Below are 22,239 nucleotides of genomic sequence, written 5' to 3'. Positions count from 1 at the left end.
AAGGCCAGGAGTGTTTTATATCCTAGCTTCCCCACTTCTAACACCGTGACTTTCAAAGAGCAGACATTCAATTAGTATTTGTAAAATAAATGAGCCAGCAAACACGAATTCTAGTTTTCAAATGTTTTATTTCTCCTACATTCTTTAGTAAGTAAACCAAATCTAGCTATGTATCTTCTTGCAGAACAGACTAAAATGGATAGGGGAAACCAAGAACTGAGCCTCTTTTACTTCTCTCCCCTCCATTTTCCGATCCCAGTAATTTTACTGCTAATTTTTTTTTGCATTTCAAAGGGAATGCTTGGTATAATGCCATGTTTTATTGTTCTGTTTGGGTAAACATGAAAGGCTTCCTAATTTGTTTTACTAAAGAATAAGACTCCTAATCTTAAATCTATTAGACAGCAATGAATACCCAAATCATTAATAAATTTTTATTTAAAAATTAGTGTAAACTTTCTATTAAAGAAATAATATTTGAAATATGACAAAAGGCAAAAGAGTGAAAGGAAGAGAGAAAGGAAAAAAGAGAAAAAGAAAGAAAGAGAGAAGAAAGAAAGAAAAAGAGAAGAAAGAAAGAAAAAGAGAACAACAAAAAAAACACCCTAAGTTTACCAGACAGAACAGGAACACAAAGATGATATTCACTGTGTTCCTTCCAGACCCACCCTGGCCATCTACTACTTAGAATGTTGACCACTTTTTCTCTTCCACAAAGAAAACAATCTGCATCAAACTTCAACATCTGAAATACAACCTAAAAAAAGAAATGAAATTCCATGTTACTGATATACACAACAGGAACACCAAATGACACAGGCTCCACTAGCCAGGCCCTGCCTCCCCACCCCCGCCCCCGTTAGAATGGTGACACACCTTCTCGACCAGCCTCAGCCCTCACTTAGTGTGGGAGACGCCCCCAGCCAAGGCCCTGGCACGTGCTCGGACCAGGGCGGCAGTCTGAGCCCGGGCAGCAGCTCGGGTTTGGGCTCGCTCTTCCTCATCTTTCAAAGCCTCTTCATACCAGGCTGGGAAGGCAGTGGGGACCGTGTCATGAACCTTGGCTAAAAACTCCAGGACTCTCATCTTGCTGGTCTCAGCATGGGCCCTGGGCCCCCACAGGAACTCGTAGCGTGGAGGGAAGCTGTCGGGTGCCTGGCGGTACTCCAGGTACCTTAGCTGCACCAGATCTTCGGTGATGACCTTCCTGGGGTCCCCATAGATGAAGTGCTTCCTGTTGGCATAGACACCCATCATATTCAGGACTTCCCAGACCTCCTCCTCGGCGGCGCAGTTGTCCTTCATGAAGATCACACCCAGCACAATCATCAGGAGGCCCGTCTTGGGCATGTTCTCTTCTTCGCGCATCGTCCCATCGAAGGTGAGGTCTAGTTTGCTGACAAGGGCATAGCAGTGCCGGATGGGATCCACTTCCTTCAGATCGACACCGAAGGCCAGCTCCATGTGCTCAGAGGCTCTCTTTAGGATCTCATTGAAATGACACCTGTACTTTTTGATGACCAACTTCAGCATGTCTGCCTTGGTAATTGGCTCTTTATTTTGATACTTCTGCAGTAGGAACTGTACCAACAGAACCACCTTCTTGTTTAATGGGTCTCTGCGTGAGACCTCAGTGCCACTAGAGGAGTTGGGGCTTCCTTCATCTTCGCTCTTGGCACCTTCATCTGAGTCAGTGCATGACACGGCTACACTAGCACTGGTGGAACCTGAGGCTCCCTTAGGTGCCTGAGGACTGCTAGCTGTTGCAGCAGCAGGAAAATTCTCAGGGTGGCCTCCCGAGAGAGCACAGGCAGTGGAGAAGGACTCCCCTGCAGCTGGTGCAGTGGCCTGAGCACGCTCCAGGTCCTGGGCCTCACTACGGGCCTGGCGGCGCTTCTCACGGGCACGCAGCTTACTCTTCTGACCTCTAGGCATGGTGACTCTGGTCAGGGACAGCAGGCGGGTGTGCAAGCAGTTAGCTTGATGAAGAGGTCACCCTGGAATATGAAGAGATGGTATGCAAAGCCTCGCTAAGGATGTTCTACCCAAGCTCCAAGAAAAGGTGTCTCTGTTTATCCCCTTAAGGGTACTGTTTTAGGAACCCACAAAGCAGGGGTGGGCAGGACTCCATGAACCTCTTCCCTTCTGGGGGTGGTTGTCACCCCAGTTCTAACTCAGAAATTTATTGACTCCTTGAAACCTCCCTCTGCTGACTTGAGGCTGCCCCTTTGGACAAAGGCCTGCCACTCAGCAAATCCCGAAGCGCAAGTGAGGGTGTCAGGCCTAAAAGCCATGCTAGAGCCACGAGTTCAGGGCAGTGGGGGTGAGGCACGCCGGAATAGGGCAGGGCTCTTTGGGTCACCCCAGTTCTTTCAAATGAGTCTTTTTTTTTTTTTAATTTTTTATTTATTCATGAGAGACTGAGAAAGAGAGAGGCAGAGACACAGGCAGAGGGAGAAGCAGGCGCCATGCAGGGAGCGCGACGTGGGATTCGATCCCAGGACTCCAGGATCACGCCTTGAGCCGAAGATGGCACTAGACCGCTGAGCCACCAGGGCTGCCCCCACCCCAGCTCTGAAAGGAGTGCACCTCTGCAGTTCCAACAAGTTACTCACCTTGACATCTGTCCAGTCCCAGGACTCCTCCCTTCGCTGGCATAAGACCACACCTTTATACCTCTCCCAACAAGCTCTGGGGCCCCCTAACGGGCGGGGTTAACGGAAGACAACATGAGCACTTCCGGCCACGCCCACCTGGGCTTCCACCATAAAGGCTCGGGTAGATTTCTAGGGTATTCCCCTCCATTCCGCTGGCGGAAGAATTATGTAGAACTCAAACAGGGGTCCTTCCTGACTCCTGACAGCTTGAGCCTGAGGCTTCTTCCTCTGGTGAACTTAGCCAGATCACCTCAGACCAAGGCTTTCATTTCCCTCAGAACCCCAAGTAGAAAGTAAGTTAGAAGCAGAGCCAAGCAACCATGATTGGGGCCTTCCAAGACTCACAGGGGTAGGTGGGGCCGAGGGTGGGGACCTCTCTGTTGCTCCATCTTTTTGGGTGGGTTCTCCCCTCAGTCCTCAGTGTCATACCTTGATGTCTTGTTGGTGCTGGGCTACTTCTCTTCTGCTGACGTGAAGCCAAATACATCAGGTAAGGTAGAAATCTGTAAATAATTTAAGGAGAATTGACATGTGTACAAGATTCCACTCATGGTAAATAAACATGGTATTTTGCTATTTGAGACTTCCTTTACCTAAGTCTGTTATTTATATTTGCTTCCATAAAGGCCATGTACATACTTCTTAGTTCTCTTTCTTCAGTATATTTTTGATGATGCTACTGTTTGAATGGTATATTTTCTATGATATATTGTTATTTATTTTGTGTGGCTAGACTTCTGATTTTGCGGTAGTGATCTACATCAGTATCCTGAAGTTCCTTATACATTTGAATATTTTACAGCCAATTTCTTTCGAGTTCTCTATTAGGGAATCTCAATATCTCTTTTCATAAACTGTAAATTTCATTTTCTTACTCCTATGTATGGCTATATGCTGGCTATGCAAACCAGTCTGGGTTTGAACACTAGAAATTTACCACACTGCCATGTCCTGTTCTGACTTTAGTGGGAATGTTTTAACATTTCACACTTATGTATGTGTGCTGGTAATTTCACAATATGGAGGGGGATCCCTGGGTGGTCCAGCGGTTTAGTGCTGCCTTCGGCCTGGGGCGTGATCCTAGAAATCCGGGATCGAGTCCCACGTCGGGCTCCCTGCATGGAGCCTGCTTCTCCCTCTGCCTGGGTCTCTGCCTCTCTCTCTCTCTCTCTCTGTCTCTCATGAATAAATAAATAAAAAATCTTAAAAAAATTTTTTTTTACAATATGGAAATTCTAATACATTTGCTAACAGTCACTAGCATGAACTGGTGTTGAATTTTTATCAAAGGGTTTTTTCTTTCAGAACATGACAAAATGCTCTCTCTTCTCTGTTAACATAGTGAATTCCAATTTGCAATTTTTTCTAATGTGATATGATCTTTGCATTCCTTGGACACAGACTATTTCTTCATTTAATTCACTGCTGTATTGAATATGCTATGAATTTATTTAGAATATGGATATGAGTGAGCTTGACTCAAATATTTTTTTCTTGGACATACTCATCTGGTCTTTGTATCAAGGATAGTTAGCCTGTTAAAGTTGTTGAATAATTTCCCATCTTCTTGTATGGCTTGTAAGAGCTTATGTAGTGTAGTGATTAGCTTTTCCTTTATCATTTGATGTTAATGACCTTTCAACCTGGCTGATTCTGGTACATTCTGAGGGCAAAATTTGTCCTGAAAAGTTATCAGGACTCCAGTTTCAGATTATATTGTTCAATGAAAGTTTTATATTTCTTTATGGACCTATTTAGTGATTTGTATTTTGCTAAAAATGGGTTCCATTTTATTCGGGTTTTCAAAGTTAAAGACAGATTTATAATAAAATAATTTTATTATGGAAATTCTCCATCACATGGAGTGACATTGAAGTTAATTCCATTAGGAGACACATAACATCTATTGTTTCCTTTGTGGTAATGCTGGCAATCATTGATGATCATCAGTGTCATCCATTAATCCCTTAGGGGCTGCTGAACTGTAATTCTTGAGTTCTGTCATTTCTTCTGAGATTATTAGCTAAAATATATCTATAGGTAGAACCCTTTTTATAAGACTTTATTTATATATTTATTTGGGGGAGGGGAGACAGTGCGCACACAAGTGGGAGGAAGAAGAGGGAGAAGCAGACTCCCCACTAAGCACCCCACTAAGCAGGGAGTCGGACTCTGTGGAGCTCCATCCCAGGACCCTGGGATCACAACCTGAGCTGAAGGCAGCCGCTTAACTGATTGAGCCACCCAGGTGCCCCAAGGATATTCTTTTTACTGAATTGGTGGGATGATGAAATAAAAGTATATATGAGAAAATACTTTGGAAGTTTCACGAATTACTACTCGTTTAGAAATATTTACTGGATTGAAACTTTGAGGGGCACCTGGGTGGTTCAGTGGTTGAGCATCTGCCTTTGGCTCAGGTTGTGATCCCAGGGTCCTGGGATCGAGTCCCACATCAGGCTCCCCACAGGGAGCCTGCTTCTCCCTCTGCCTATGTCTCTGCCCCCTTCTCTGCATCTCTCGTGAATCAATAAAATCTCTAAACTAAAAAAAAAAAAAAGAAAGAAACTTTGAGAAAGTCCTAAAAATCAGTCTTGATCCATCCTTTGAGATACCAGTATCTTAGTTTTTTGTCACTGCATAACAAATTATGTCAAACTTAGTGGCTTAAAATAACACCCATCTATTATCTCACAGTTCTTTTGGTCAGTGGTGTAGATACAACTCATTTGTGTTCTCTGCTCAGGTCTTCACATTCAAAGTGTTTTGTTGCTGGGCTGCATTCTTATCAGGAGGCTTTGGGAAGGGTCCACTTGGCCGAATCCAGTTAACCTGTCACTGTAGCGCTGAGGTCTCCATTTCTTTGCTGGCTGTCAGATAGGGGCCACTCTTAGCTCCTAGAAATGGACTACATGCCTTGCCATGTGGCCCTCTTCATTTTCAGGGCCATCAGTGGAGAATCTCCCTGATGGAGAATCCCCAGCACTTGAATCCATTTCTCCAGGAAGAATGAATCTTGCCCCTTTTGAGGGCTCACCTAAATAGGTCTGGTCGACCAAGGATAACCTCCCTTTCTTAAAGTCAGCTGTGGCATGTAATATAACTTAATCATGGGAGTGATGGGAGTGGGAGTGACCCATCATATTCATAGGTCCTTCATTCAAAGGGAGAGGATTATATGGGGTGTGGGCTATTGGGGGTAATCTTAAAATTCTGCCTATCACACCTTGAAAAAATAAATGATTACAGAATTTCTGACCATAACTATAGCTGGAACTCCCAAGTTGCATATATTGTACTAAATTTAGAACAAAAGGTTTTAAGTCTCTAATGCTGTTGTTTTGGTTTGTTGTTGTTTTTACCTTCTTTGAAACAATCGTGTGTGATGGCTGTTAGCATGCATCAGGGAACTGCTTAAATGAGCTATGTGCTGCAATAGGCAAAATTAAGGCTTCTCATCCCCAAACTGAAAGGCTGCATTCAGACACTGAACTTTAAGGGATCTGTCATTTCATCATTAATGTTTTCATGTTTTATCAACTCAACAGCTACTCTCTTTCTGCTTATTGTTTCTTTAACAAATACACAGAAGGCTAAGCATCATGCTAAGAATGGAGTAGGTAGTAACAACCATTCGTTCATTCTTCTTTGCATCAGAGCAACTCTAAACGTAAGAAGCAATAAATTACTCTTACATCCTACTATTTTCAGAGGCATAGGAATGGTCACATAACAAAATGAGGGATGATGCATGGATCACTCAACTGGAACATGGACATCTGAATTTCAGTGACGGCTCACTTCCAGCATGCCTCTCAACCTGACCATACCTTTCCCTGCCTAGGCTTCAGATTCTATTCTGAGAGGTTGGTAAACTAGCCTATTGCAAGTATTTACTGCTTGTCACCGGCACTTACTACAAATGCAAAGGAATTTTAGACTCTATAGAAAATGTGTAGGCAATTCAAAAGGAGTTTCAAATGAAATGCCATTAATTCACTTGGAAAGGAGTAATTGGCCAAATAGAATAACGACATATCCATAATAATAATCATAGAAGTTCCGACCAGGTAGCTGGCAAAATTTTTCTTGGCTGAAAATGGGAAAAGTACAGGGATTTAAGGAGGAAAAAAAATGCCTACCAACAACACAAGTTTAGTCCACTTATACACTAGAGGCTTGTATATTTTATCTTTAAAAGAAGTATTATTAGGGATGCCTGAGTGGCTCAGGAGTTTAGCACCTGTCTTTGGCTAATGTCAGATCCCAGGGTCTTGGGATCGAGTCCAGAATCGGGCTCCCCGGAGGGAGCCTGCTTCTCCCTCTGCATATGTCTGCCTCTCTCTGTGTGTCTCTCATGAATAAATAAATAAAATCTTAAAAAAAAAAAAAGGATTGTTAGAAATCTTTTTTTTTTTTTCAAAATGAAGGAACAAAAGGATGCCTACCAAATAAAGAGAAAAATTTGGTTACTTCTTAAAAAGATTTTATTTATTTATTCATGAGAGACACACAGAGAGAGGCAGACATATGCAGAGGGAGAAGCAGGCTCCCTCCGGGGAGCCCGATGCGGGACTCGATCCCAAGACCCTGGGATCATGACATGAGCCAAAGACAGGTGCTAAACTCCTGAGCTACCCAGGCACCTCGACATTTGGTTATTCTAAAAATTTGGTTATTCTAGACATTAGCAGTCATTCAAGTCATATATGAAAAGAATATATTTTTACTTACAAAGAAAACAATGTTTGAAAGTTCTGAAGGGATACTGGGGTATTTTGAACATTTAAAATCTGATGTGTTGAGAAGTTTGGGTTTGTTGTTCAGTTGTTTTCTTTATATGCTCACTCTGAGTGGCATGTTCCAGCTAAGCATCTTGTGTGTGCATGTGCACTCACGGGGCATGTAAGAAGGGACAGAAAAACCAATTATCGACTACTATAAGGCAAGTGAGATGTGTCCCAAGAAAGAAGTGGTTGTGACCCGAAAATGTAATTCACTTAGTTCCCCAGACTGCTTTTCACATCTAAAGTGTGATGGAGTTGTGGGATGGGGCGCACAGGTCTTCCCACCCCATTCTCTAAAATACCTGTCCACTGGTGAGTCACAGGGATATGAAGGGAAAGAGTATGGAGGCAAGACAAATATTTTAAAATGAAAATAATGTGAACTGCTTATTTACTGAGGACCCCCAACGTTACATGTTTGCTCTGTGCATCATTGTACACAGCCTCTGGTATGACTTTTAGTTACCGGTTTATATAGGCATGGAGAGGGAGGCTTGTGAAATGGAAAAGCTTTCATTTATGTATTTAGTTTCTATTTACTATAGCCAGGAACTTGACCAAAATCAAAAATAGCAAAGGCTTGGACTCAGCAATAGAAAAAGAGGGGTGTGAGAAGAGTTCTTTTTCTGGTTAGAAGAAGCAGAGACTCCTTGACAGGGGATAAACAACGTTCTTCAGTATTGTGTATTGTAATCAGCACTGTTCAATACTTCCTCTTTGCACTTTTTCTTTTGTTTTCTCTTTGTCATGTTATTCAGAATTTTGATAATCAAAATGGTGGTTATAAAAGCTGTCTCAACTATAAGCTAGTATTAAAATCATTATAATGAAAAACAATGTGGTATCTATTGCAAAGACATTGCTCACAATAGAATCACTCTGAACATTCAGTTGAGAAGACCTTTAGGAAATATGCTCTTAGCTTAGCTCTCTCTCTCTTTTTTTAAAGATTTATTTATTTATTTATTTATTTATTTATTTATTTATTTGAGATACAGAGAGAGAGAGAGGGAGAGGCAGAGACACAGGCAGAGGGAGAAGCAGGCTCCATGCAGGGAGCCCAACGTGGGACTCGATCCCTGGTCTCCAGGATCATGCCCCAGGCTGTAGGCGGCGCTAAACCGCTGAGCCACCTGGGCTGCCCAACTTAGCTCTCTTATTTAGGAGAAACTATGTTGTTTCCATCTGATGGACATTTAGGTGTTGTTGTTGTTGTTGTTGTTTTTTTTTTTAGTCAAGTCAGAAGTGGAATCTCAAAGCCAGATTCATGCATTCTTACTATAAGTGAATCTGATCTGATTCTGTGCACTTTGAATACCAATCAGACTTCGTATATTTCACCCCCCAAATTTAATATTTTCCTGAGTATAAAATATCACAATCTTCAATTCAATAGTTATTTACTGGTAAAGAATTTGGCCATGCATTGTGCTGGGAGCTGAGGATAAAATCATGAACAAAATATGGGCAGACACTGTCTTCATAGAGCTTATCATCTAGTGGGAAAGACAGGTATAAATCCAGTAGACATACACACACATTTATTGCAAACTGTTCAAGGTTATGAAGGTAAAGGACGGGGAGATAAAATAGTAAGATACTATTTGACTCAGTGAGTTTGGGAAGGCTATCCTCAAGAATTAGTCTTTTAATTTAGGAAGAGGATAAATGTGAATTAGAATAACAAAGGTGGGGTAAGGTTTGTCGACTATACCTGAAGGCATCTGCCCGTGCAAGGGTCTGACAAAGGAACAAATTTGGTACACTCAGACTGGAAGAAGACCACTTTGGTTTGAGTGCAAAAATCAATGGGAAGAGTAGTAAGGAGCTTGGGTTTTTTCTCAGGTGAAAAATAAAACCACTGAAGGTATTAAGGCAGGGAAATGACCTGATCAGATATGCATTTTCTTTTTTTTTTTTTAAAGATTTTATTTATTTATTCATGAGAGACATACAGAGAAAGAGATATAGGTAGAGGGAGGAGCAGGTTCCCTGTGGGGAGCCTGATGCGGGACTCGATCCCAGGACCCTGGGATCATGCTCTGAGCCGAAGGCAGATGCTCAACCAATGAGCCAGGTGCCCCCAGATATGCATTTTCTAAAGATCTCTGTGGCAGCATTGTAGAAAAAAGATTAAGAGAAACAAGGCAAAATCAAAAACAAAAACATGTAGGAAAAAGAACCCTGGATACCTGCACAGTATCGCAGGATTATGACACTAGAGATGGAGAAATCTGCATAGATGAGGAAGCCATGTATGAACAGAATCTGCAGGACTTACATGTTAGTTTGCATATGGATGGTGTAGGAAAAAACTGTGTCCAAAATGCCCGCTTGTATCCCTGATATGCACATGTGCTTGCACACTTGCATCACCTGCTGAGACTGGGGATTCTACAGGTGGATAATTTACCAAGATTGGGCATCAGAATGGATGGAATTTGGGGCTATGGCTGTGAGTTCAACTTTAAAAAGGTTGCAGGGGAAGCACTTTTGATAAATATTCAAGGGAAGGTATCAGGCAAGCAGAAATATATATGAAGCCAAAAGATCAGAGAGATTTGACCTTAAGATGTACCTCTGAGGTCCTGAGCAGGTATCTGAAAATAGAAGCAATGAACATGAATGAGAATGGCAAGAAAAAGAGCAGAGTAAGAGAAGAAATACGAAGGCAAGCCAGCATTTAAAGAATGGGTAGAGAAGCTGACTCATTACAGAAGACTTAGATATATAGAAAATAAGCACCCATAATTCTCTTGAATATACATAAAAATTGTTAACATTTTGGTACCAGAGCTTACAATTCCTATGAATACCCAAAATATTTTTATTCTTAATTAGCAGAGATAGTAAGCTCTCATTCAATGTCAATGAATAAATTAATCCACTCAGAAGATTGTTAAACCACAAGCATAATAAAGTAATGAATAAATAAATACATTCTGTGAAGAGTTAAGCTTATATACTCAGTATCTCTAGTTAAGGCATCTAGAGAATTCGGTGAAATTAACTTCCATAGCATAGTTGGTTCAGAAAAAAACTGTCACATTTGAAAAACAGCAGAAAGCAGATGTTCTGTTAATGTTGGTATCGTGTTGCTGTTGAAGGACAACACATTAAATGCGCATTATGATGGCAAAGTAGAACAACTCATTATTGGCTTTTCCTACCCTGAGTCATTTGTGTTCCTATTAAAAACGAATATTAACTGGTTTGTTCTAATTTGATTTCAACTTGAACAGCTTTTAAAAATGTCAGTGTCTATAAGTATAATGCATTTTTAAAATGCACCTAAAATTCATTCAAAACAAAATGGCTGTATGCATTGCAGTTATATGTAAATGTGAAATTGATGGCAAAGCATATTGTGATTAATGTGTGATATTTGGTATTTGCATTAGGGAGGTCCTTTCCTATTTTCAGTGGTACATGGTTTATGGGGTCTTTGCAGCTGTATTATGTATAATGTAAGACACCAAGCTGAGCCTTAGGATGGATATGATATTTAAAAATGTATTTTCTTAGAATGAATCAACAAGCTTTGAAGTAATTAACTTCCTTATTGCTTAGTTAGAGTCATGCCTTTCCAAAACTGAAGAAACTCTCTCCAGAATTACTAAGTTTCAGGTTCTATTGCACCTACCCTTAATGTTGTGCTAACTATTAAGGCATGTGTACATTTGTTGTCATTTTCAGAAAATTATTCATAAAAGAACATTGGGCTTTTAAATCAAGACAAGTATTTCCTGTTAAACTTTAGTTTTAATCTAGATCTTTCAATAGGAGTTTTATCTTAGCACCTGGATGGTTTTTTTAAAACTCTGTTTTCAGGATTTGACATTTTTTAAAACTGTAGAGGAGTTTAAAGAGTAATAGCTCTGAAATAGCCATAGCAATGAGGTATAGGATATATAAGTAATAAAATATATACAGAGAAGTATATAATACAGAAATTATATTTGAAATTTTCAATTATGGTTTTTAAAAAGATTTTATTTATTTGAGAGAGAGAAGAAGCTAGGGGAGGAACAAGGGGAGAGGGAGAAGCAGACTCCCTGCTGAGCAGGGAGCCCAATGTGGGGCTTGATCCCAGGACCCTAGGATCATGACCTGAACTGAAGGCAGACACCTAACTTGACTGAGCCACCCAGGCACCCCTCAATAATGGTTTTATTTTATTTTTTTTCAATAATGGTTTTAAACAACAATTCCCTTTTACAAACAATTCCCTTCTGCACTGCGCCAAACTATTTACTATTTGAATGAAACCAGTTTTTGTTTCCTTTTTCTGGTTCTTGGATTGATGATTGGATAAAGAGTCCAAACACAAACACCAAGAAAGGTCCCATGTGTGAGTGACCAAGCTATATAGCTGAGACAGACACATCAACTTCAAACAAAAACATCATAGAGAAATAAGAAAGAATGAAACCAAATAAAACAAAACAACATACATATTTTATGAAACACAATTGTGGTGTGAACATATCAATCATAATAGCAAACTGTTCATTGACAAGATCTATTTGGGGCCATTTGGACCATTGTGTAGCAGTAAACTCACACACAAGCATATCCATAATAGCGATGCTAGAAGAGAAATTTAGAAAAAAAAATTTTCCATATAAAATTGTTCCCTTGCTTTTATAAAAAGGAAATGCATTTTCATTTAGTGGGAGATGCTGTATAAGAGATATATTATTGCAATAGTGAAAGGGTTTTTTTTATAAGAAGAAAACTTGATATGATTGAAAAGTGCCTCTAAATAAAGAGAAAGAAATGACTTATATTACTTTAGTATTTTCAGATACATCGTGTGATTATGTCAGTGCCAAGGAGCACAGGTATATATTATTCTTTTCCCCATCTGACAGATGAGAAAGGAAACTGAGGCACAGTGAAGCTAAGTGATTTGCTTAAAGCTGATAGAACACAGATTTCACAGAGCACAGTAGTAAAAATTTGAGTATTTTACCATTCTTTTCTCCTATTCCCAAGAACCAAATTTCTGTAAACTAGAAAGGTAGGTTTTCTGGGAGAATTTTCCTCTTGGCAACATTTTATTTAAAATGCTGTAAAAACAAAGTAAAAAAAAAAAAAGTAGAGAAATGTACTGAACAGTAGTAGTAGTAAAACTTCTGAAACAGCCGAGTCAGCAGGAAAGAAGTTAAGACACCATTTGAGACAACATGGGATGAAGGTGATGAGGAGAATGTGTCAAAATGTTCCTAGATGGATCTTATTTCCTGTGCTTCTTGAACTTTGTACCACTCCTTATGCATACTTCATCAGGAATCTGAATGATCCTCGCATGTGCCTGGTAATGCATAATAGATATTAAAAAATATTTGGTGAATGTCAGGATGAACATATTGTTGATGGTATAAGATAACTGAGATTTATGTGTATTTTAATATAAATGCTTAGTAATTTTGCATTAAATAATTTTTGTAGAGAATGTTATTTTCAACTGATCTCACATTGTTTGGTGTCTCGGTTTAACAATTCGAGCAATGACTCTAATGTACCTTGCCTGGGTAAGTAGTGAACCAGAGTTTGGCCTGGAAGAGCTTAAAAATGCCTGTGTAGTTCTTTGAACATTGGGTTGAATCAGTTTGCTATTGTCACGGTGGTGTGGTGTAAAAAGGAAGAAACCCAAACTCAATGCATACAGTAAGAATTTATTTCTCTCTCATGCCTCTGCAAGTTGGCTGATGTTTTATCATTTTGGCTGACTTTGTTTGGGCTTGGCTCCTAGCTGAAGCAAGGATACAAGTCTGCCATATGTATCTCTCATCCTCTGCACCAGGAGCTACCTTTAACCTCTTCTCATAGCAGTGATACAGTAGGAACAGAATGACCCCAAGCCCATAATCACACAAGCACACTTGAAGTCTATTTACGTCATGCCCACTAATATCCCATTAGCAGAGGTTACAGGCCGAATCCCACATCAGTGGATCATGGATGTATACTCTTCCTACCTAGGTTGGGGGCAGGGGAGGTTGTGAATATTTGCACAACAGTAATCTAATCTACCATCCACGCCTTAACCCAAATGCAGTGTGCCTCCGAGATTTTATTATGGATTCCCTAGGCCAAAAACTATTTTCTACCTGGTATGCTAAGAAAATAGTAAAATAGCAAATAATGTTTTAAAGTCAGCAGTTAAGGGACACCTGGGTGGCTCAGCGGTTGAGCATCTGCCTTCAGCTCAGGGGTGATCCTGAAGTTCTGGTATCAAGTCCTACAATGGGCTCCCCGTGGGGAGCCTGCTTATCCCTCTGCCTATGTCTCTGCCTCTCTGTGTCTCTCAAGATGAAATAAAATCCTTAAAAAAATAATAGAGTCAACAGTTAAGACTTTTTTTGTTCATAAAAAATGCAAAAACTTGAGTGTGTATGTGCACCAGAGGCCTTTGTCATCAAAGCTCTCACATCTATACAGAGATTTTGCTTATAGTCTTAGTTTTTCTGAAATTCTTTATTAACATATATAAAAGGTGGGGAGAACTCTCTAGATGGTGGACTTTCATATTAACATTTAGAAATAAGAAGGCATAAACTGTAATCCACTGCCTTAGTGTGATATTCAAAATCATTGTATTTTTAATTAGAGATTTGTCAGGCAGATGCAAAAATAGAATTCAAACTGCACATTTGTTGATTGGGCTTAATAAAGACTTGGGATTTTTGAATAAGCTGAAGATTGGCAATTTTCTTACCAGGGCTATCATTACTAACAAGCAAACATTTGGTAATCCCAGTTCTGTGATGGAGACTGAGCTACCATGATGCCTTCTGTGAGGACAAAATGAAATTTGATTTACTACTTTATATTTTCAAAGCCATTGGAAGCCAGGAGACCTCTCTCACACTATCACAGCCTTTATTGACTTACTTAATTTGACCATTTGCTTATTTTTTTTATCTTTTTAAGTTTTAAAATATCAAAGTTTCTGGAAATTGTCTGATGTTTTATATCAGACTGTTTCTACATGAAGGGATGACTCTAACTCATAGCCAAAGGAATTCTAAAACTACATACAGAAAAGAGAGGGGCACATGGATGGCTCAGTGGTTGAGTATCTGTCTTCGATTCAAGTCATGATCCTGGGGTCCTGGGATGGAGTCCTGCATTGGGCTCCCCACAGGGAGTCTGCTTCTCCCTCTGCTTATGTCTCTGCCTCCCTCTGTGTGTCTCTCATGAATAAATAAATAAAATCTTAAAAAAAAAAAAAGAGAGAGAGAGAACTCTATCGTTCCTCAAGCTCAACATGCTGTTATCATATTTAATTTTATTTGTAAAAAGAGAAAAAACTTTTTTTCATGAACATTGCTTTTGGCAGTTGAGTCCCTTTATTCTACACAATGAGAATGATTTTTGTGATAGTAAAGTTACTACTCTTGGCTGAGTGAGCACATGGAGACTGAGTAGGCTGCAAGAGACATCTCTGAGTTGACATTCAGTCAGAAGGCACCTACCTGTCACTGGCCCTCCTCTGAATAGTTAATAAAGAGCTTTCGGTAACATTCTTTGGAACATCTGTCTCAGAAATCATAAAACCTCTTGATCTTTCTGTCTTTCTGATAAAAATATATCGAATAATATAGTGATAAATAATAAAGTAGTATATTCTTCACATACATAAAAGTCTGCCTTCAATAGTTATTTGCTGAATGATGAACATTTTATCTATGACTACTTATACATATGACTACTTTATACATATATATATTTACCGATATGCACATGCAATTAAACATTAAAAATTTTTTTAAATTTCTAATCAGAATTATATGATTTCATAGTTAACAGTATATGGAAGTCAGGGCTAGCTCAGTCATTTGTCAGGCCCTGTGAAAAATGAAAATACACGGCCCCTTCTTCAAAAATTACTAAGGATTGCAAGATGACGACAGCAGAGTGTTAAAACAGCGTGAGGCCTTCAAAGCAGGGGCTCCTGTTCAACCGCACAGGTGGTGTGCCCATGAGGCTGGTCCTGACCCAAGTATGTGCTACATGTGTAGAATGTTCTTTCTTTCATACAAAAAAGTAAAATAAAATTGCCATCTTTGTCAAGATTAACAGAATGAATCTCTTTTAGCGTATTTTATGCAGATATAGATAAGAAATTAGACAAAAACATATACACCTATGTGTTATATGTATTATATATAATATTTCAATATGGAGAGTCTACTTCATATAATTATATTACTATTACATATTTGAATTATGTAACCAAAGTAATTGATAGGAGGTCTGTGAATAGTCACCCTACACTCGAGATACAATAGCTCTGTGAGATCTTACATCGCAAAGGGAACCGCAAAATTTAACAAGTACACAGATTAGTAGAATATATACAAAAATTAGATAATAAGGGCAAGTATGACTACTGTGAGAACAATGGGGGGAGTGGCAAACCTGAATCAGAGAAAGCCTCCCTCTGTAAGTATCTGTCATTTAAGTCAAGACCTGAGGATCAGAAAGAGGTGAGGAGAAACATTCCTGGCAAAGAACTAGCATGTGCAGAAACATCCTGAAGTTGGAAGGGGCATGCGGCATTCAAGAAACAGAACAACCAGTGTGTGTCCTACCATGTTTCAAAAATAAAACCAGTTACTGGAGCTTTCTAGATAGGAGACATGAGAATGTGTCTTCTTCATTTCTTAAAGTTTGTGAAACCGTTCCAGGGAGGACACTTAGTATGACCTTGCAACTAAACATTATCTATTACCTGATTTGAATATGACTGACATTTAAATACAGAAGTTGAAGATCCCAGGTCCCAGAAATACAGTGGGCATTGAGGTCTATAATACGTCGCCCACATTTGGTCTTTTAATCGATGATGGTTCTTTTTTGGGCGGGGGTCTGATGATACCAAGAACTACTGAGAAAACGGCTACCTAGCTGCCCCTCAGCTTTCTCTAACCACAGTCACATCAAAGAAGATAAAAAAATAAAAAGATTCAACTCTTCGCTCACTTGGAAGTATATGTTTTTAATTTTCCTTTTGATTTCTTTAGTCTTACCAGTGATTCATAAGCCAAGAAGTCAATCGATAACTCTTCAAGGAAGACTGAGTTTATGGGAAGATCTCTGCTCAAGAAAATAATTTGTTCATTCAGGCGAGAGTGTTCTTTTCTGCCAACACCAAATTTTCAAGAAAGATTCTCTGTTAAAACGATGCCGAACAGAAAACACTTCATAACTCACTTCCTATGTACAATAAATCTATTGTAATCCTCTTTATGATGAAACCTGTGAGTTTCACAAGGTCTCTGGCTCCTGAGAAGAGCACTACAGCACCAGTAAAGTGTCCTATAACCACTCAGAGTTTCAGAGTAGAAAACATAGGGACAGCGAGAATTCAGAAACCAAGCTTTACCTCAAAAAAGCCTCTGTGCTATAGTAAGTAAGTTATCAAGAATTTCAGGGCAACAGAATTGCTTTGGTGCTCTACTGAAAAGGAATTTTCAGAAGTTCCAGTGCCTGAGTAACTTAGAAATTGCCACAGGAAAAAAACAAAAAAAAAAACAAAAAAAAAAACAAAAAACACACAAAAAAACAAAACTTTGCAACTTAAAGTTTATCTGTTAGGAATACTATGCTTTTTCGCAAAGTCCAAACTTAGGTCCTTTTGTCAGTTTCTATTGGTGGAACAACAAAAAACTTGTCAAAGGTGAAAACAGACATTTATTTTAGCACATTTAAATATATATATTCATACACACATACACACACATATATATAGTCACGCTAACCATAATGAGCTCGAGAATGAGGTTTTCACTTATGGGCTCACTAAGGCAGATACCATGATGAACAGATAGATGTAGCTCCCATAACCTGACGGCACTGGTCTTGATCCTACAACTACTTAAGGCTTATGGTATCCTTAGTGCTTGTACATGGCTGATCACTCACTTTCTTCTTACTGTGCCTTGACTTCTCACTCTGAGAAAGCAACATCCTGCATAATTTAAATTAGCTGTCCTCTTACAAGGAGTCAAAGTTGTGGAATTTCAGAGCCAAAAATACTCTGACAGGACATTAACAGGGAGAGTATGGCCTTTGGAACCAAGAAACTTGGTTTTAAGTCCAGGCTGGGCAACTCACCAGCAGTATGTCAGTTTAGTCAATCACATTTACATGGTCTTGATTTCATCATCCGTTAAATAAGAATATTAATACCTGTCACAGGAGATTAAAATCGTAAAAAGTAGAAACAGTGCTTCTTTATGTATTTTGTTTGCATGTGCATGCACACGCACAATGCCTATTATAGATTGCAGGGATCGTTTTGAAATTTGGAGGAAGATATTGAAGTCTGCAAGGAGCCTCGCTAGAAGCATTATATAGCAAACTGCAGGTGGAAGAAATCATGTGGTCACATAATACTGGTCCAACTTTTATTAAGGAAGAAACACTTTTCCCTGTGTGGCCTGTTTAGTATGTTTTGTGTGCAGAACCTGATTTTGGCAGTTTCCATCTGCTCATAGTTACCCCCGCTGGGTTTAAGAAGTGAGCACACAGGCCTCCCGTGCATCTCCTGGGGAAAAGAGAGCAAAGTGGGAGGGTATCTCTACAATGTCTGGCTCATCCTGTGCTCCCGACACTGATTAATGTGTACAATTTTCTTTTAATTCACTGGTGATAAATCTTTGATTTTATGCTCCTACCGTGAGTGTGTTCTAGAGGGTCTTTTTGCTCAGCTGAAACAACACTTAACTCACAGAGTTGTTTTGAGGGTCAAACTAGCTAACTATTCTCAAACAGCCTTAAAAACACAAAATAGAATTCAAGAAGATGCTAATGTACTAACTTCAAATGTGTTATATAACTGCTATGTTTTAATCTGCTTCTGTTTCTTCACTGCTTTGTTTCTTACAGGTAAGAAGTGTTCATTCTAAGTTTTTTATTTTTTATTTTTTATTTTTTTTAATTTTTATTTATTTATGATAGTCACACACACACAGAGAGAGAGAGAGAGAGAGAGGCAGAGACACAGGCAGAGGGAGAAGCAGGCTCCATGCACCGGGAGCCCGACGTGGGATTCGATCCCGGGTCTCCAGGATCACGCCCCGGGCCAAAGGCAGGCGCCAAACCGCTGCGCCACCCAGGGATCCCTCATTCTAAGTTTTTTTAAAAAAGAGAAGAAAATATCAAGTAGAAGTAATTTCTTTCTAATGAAAACTCACCACCTAGAGAAAAACACCATTTTTTATGGTGTTTGTGTATTTAGGTGTTTTATTTTTTTTTAAGATTTTATTTATCTATTCATGAGAGACAGAGAGAGAGAGAGGCAGAGACATAGGCAGAGGGAGAAGCAGGCTCCATGCAGGGAGCCCAACATGGGACTCAATCCCGGGTCTCCAGGATCACGCCCTGGGTTGAAGGCAGCGCCAAACTGCCGAGCCACCTGGGCTGCCCTGTGTATTTAGTTTTACACAAATAAAATGCTATACACATTTGTCTAAAAATTTGTACAGGGATAACATAGTTTTATATCATGGTCTGTAATGGTGCACAGTACTCCAGTTACGGAAATATAATATATAATATTAATATAAAATATAATTATATAAATATAAAATATAATATAATGTTTTTGCCTCATTCCCCTTTGTGGAATAGTAATGTTTCAATTTTTTCACAATTTTAAGCAATGCTACAACCTTTTTATGTGTATCTACATGTATATATATGTATATACACATATATTATTAAATAATTTTGATATTTGACAGTTACATCAAAAAAGTGACTAGCAGATGGCAGAATGTCTATTTCCCAACATTCAAATAAACATTGACTATTCTTCTTTTTTAATCATTGGCAATTTGATCAGTTGAAAATTACATCTTGTGGACCTCGGGTGGCTCAGTGGTTTAGCGCCGCCTTCAGCCCAGGGAGTGATCCTGGAGACCCGGGATCGAGTCCCACGTCGGGCTCCCTGCATGGAGCCTGCTTCTCCCTCTGCCTGTGTCTCTGCCTCTCTCTCTCTCTGTGTCTCTCATGAATAAATAAATAAAATGTTAAAAAAAAAAGAGAAAATTACATCTTATGGTTGTTTGGATTACACATCTTTGGCTAAGTGTAGGGCTGTATTTATTGTTGATATTTATTGACCATTAATATTATTCCTATTAAACTATAAATTTCCTGTAAGCGTCCAAGAAATTGTTAAATTTCTGATACTCTGCTCTTTTCCCATTACGTAGCACTATATCAGGTACAAAGCAATCAATAGATATTTATATTGGTTTTCTAAAATGCTTACTTAGGGGAATCCCTAGGTGGCTCAGTGGTTTAGCGCCTGCCTTCGGCCCAGGGTGTGATCCTGGAGTCCCAGGATCGAGTCCCACATCGGGCTCCTTGCATGGAGCCTGCTTCTCCCTCTGTCTATGTCTCTGCCTCTCTCTCTCTCTGTCTTTCATGAATAAATAAATAAAATCTTTAAAGAAAATAAAATGCTTACTTAGGAAAGAAAAAGCAGAATCAGATCTATACACATACAAACTGATGGTTGCCAGACAGGAAGGAGGGTGGGGGGATGGACAAAATGGGTGAAGAGGAGTAGGAAATACAGGCTTCCAGTTAGGGAATAAAGAAGTCATGGGAATAAAAGGAATAGCACAGTGAGTAAAGTTAATGGTACTGTAATAGCATTGTATGGTGACGGATGGTAGCTACAGTCGTGGTGAGCGTAGCATAGTATATCAGCTTGTTGAGTCACTGTGTTGTACACCTGAAACTAATGTAACAGTAGGTCAACTATACTCAAAAAAAATTCTCGTTTAGGTCATTTTTATTCTATTGGAGAATTTATAGATTTTTCTTTAATCGTCAAGAGGCATTAATAAATGAAACATAATATTACAAAAATATATACTAAATATATTAACCTTCTCCTTCATGTGTGTGTATATATATATACACATACTAAAATATATGCCAACTCTACCTACTATATACCTATTATACCATAAAATATATAATATTTTTCCATTTCTCACCTGTCTTTTAATTCACATATTAGGTTTTTACCAAAATATTATTTTCCATGAACTTTCTAAAAATGTCACTCTTTATATTATTATGATGCTTTGAAAGTTTTCTCCAACCCCAAATTACATACATATGAGTCTATGTTTTTTCTAGTAATTATACAATTTAACTTTTTACATTTTATAAAATCCATCTGGTACTGTTCTAAGATGTGAGGTGGGTTTAGAGTTAGTCAAGAAAAACTCACCCTTTGTCTTTTTACTTTGCACAGCAAGAGCTCACCTGTGCCTTGGCCCTGATAAACATGCAGACTACCAGTAGCAATGAAGCCAGCTCGTTTTGTGCATTGAAGGTAAGAGAAATACCTGCTGCCAATCCACTTATGTGCCTTGGTACAATAATGCTCACCAGCAACCTGGTCTCCTTGTTCTATTCTGACCTCCCCCAAAGGTCTAGGCAGCAAAGGACCATGCTACTGATGCTTGGTATTTGTTGCTGGTTGGCTTTCTTTCCCCTCACTCTTATTTCATCCAAAGATGCAACACTGGCCACTGATATCAATGTATATTGTTGCCCTCCTGTGGAGAAATAACCCCAACCTTCTAGTGACCACATTGCATCATCCCTCTACATGCACTAAGGAAAAAGTGCCCCTTTATCTATAAACTAGATAACTAAGTTCTCTCAAGCCCCTTCAGAATGTTTCTGGTTAAGAATGTGGTCCCACATGCCTCTTAATCAGGATTAGGTGGCCAGCTATGGTCTGGCTTCTGTTCCCAGACATAAACAGAGGAGAGGTAGCAATAGCATATATTACAAGGAAAGATCCAGGGAAAGCCTCAACAATTAGCCAGATGAGAGACAGTATCTCCTTGAGATTGATCACATGCATTGTACTGTATCCTTGCTGTTCAGAAAAAAAGATTTTATATTGTCGTACTCCATTTACATAGCATTTTTAAATAACAAAATTACAGAGCTGGAAAACATATCAGTTGTTATCACGGTTTGGGGCTAGGGGGTATGCTACTAGGAAGGGGATTCCTTTCTCATGATGGATCACCTCTATATATTGATTGTAGCTGTAGTTACATGAATCTACGTGTGTGATAAGATTCACAGAACTACACACACAAACACACACAAAGTGCTTATAAAAAGTGGTGACATCTGAGTAAGCTCTGTAGTCCTGGTTTTGATATTATACTATAATCCTATATGATTTTATTATTGGAGGAAGCTGGATGAAAGGTATATGTGATCTCTCTGTACTATTTTTGCAACTTCCTAAGGATCCTATAATTACTTCAAAACAAAAAAACAAACAAAACTAACAAAAAGCCCTGTCTAATAAAAGATGGTATTTGGAGTAGTTATATAAGCTTTATAAATGTGAAGGGATAGTTCTGCTACACAGTCTGAGGCAGAGAGTAAACCAAATATCATAGTATCTGCAAATGAAGAGAAAGCACTGAGGTCTTCAGTTTTCCTTTATCCTGTATGTCTTAAAAACAAACTGGACTCAAAGGCTAGAAGTCAGCGAACCTCCAATGTTCAGTGCACCTTTTACGTTATCTGTTTTTGGACTGAATGTTTGTGTACCTCAAAATTTGTGTGTTGAAACTCAAACCAATGGTATTTGGAAGTAGGGCCTAGGGGAGGTACTTAGGTTTAGATGAGGTCATGAGGGTAGAGCTCCCATAACAGGGTTAGCATCCTTATAAGAAGAGGAAGAGAGACCAAAGCTTGCTCATGCTTATGCCCCTTTCTTCTTG

General features: G+C 39.2%; 1 protein-coding gene and 1 long non-coding RNA gene across 8 annotated transcripts in view; one reads left to right on the top strand and one right to left on the bottom strand.

The window, feature by feature from the left end:
* The window catches only part of LOC112654455 (melanoma-associated antigen B18-like), a 301,121-nt gene that overhangs the window by 27,659 nt on the left and 251,223 nt on the right, over window positions 1-22,239 (bottom strand). For 4 of the 7 annotated variants that reach the window (XM_025439016.3, XM_025438998.3, XM_049107370.1 and 1 more), the window contains 3 exons: window positions 3,087-3,160; window positions 877-1,997; window positions 109-757 (listed from right to left, as the gene is read on the bottom strand). In XM_025439016.3, coding sequence (XP_025294801.1) covers window positions 898-1,935 — 1,038 coding nt within the window. In that variant the 5' untranslated portion in view covers window positions 1,936-1,997; window positions 3,087-3,160 and the 3' untranslated portion in view covers window positions 109-757; window positions 877-897. Of the gene's footprint in view, window positions 758-876; window positions 1,998-2,615; window positions 2,702-3,086; window positions 3,161-22,239 lie in introns of those variants that run through there. The other 3 variants (XM_049107373.1, XM_025439006.3, XM_049107371.1) reach the window with 1 other exon arrangement.
* LOC125754620 (uncharacterized) overlaps window positions 2,768-22,239 on the top strand; it is a 57,969-nt gene continuing 38,497 nt past the window's right edge. The window contains exons 1-2 of the long non-coding RNA XR_007409340.1: window positions 2,768-2,950; window positions 20,736-20,816. This is a non-coding gene — a long non-coding RNA (uncharacterized LOC125754620). The remainder of the gene's footprint in view (window positions 2,951-20,735; window positions 20,817-22,239) is intronic.

This window comes from Canis lupus, chromosome X (assembly GCF_003254725.2).
Source record: "Canis lupus dingo isolate Sandy chromosome X, ASM325472v2, whole genome shotgun sequence".
NCBI classification, from domain to species: Eukaryota; Metazoa; Chordata; class Mammalia; order Carnivora; family Canidae; genus Canis; species Canis lupus.
The sequence above is the reverse complement of the archived record's forward strand: the minus strand, read 5'-3'. Positions and strand labels throughout refer to the sequence as shown.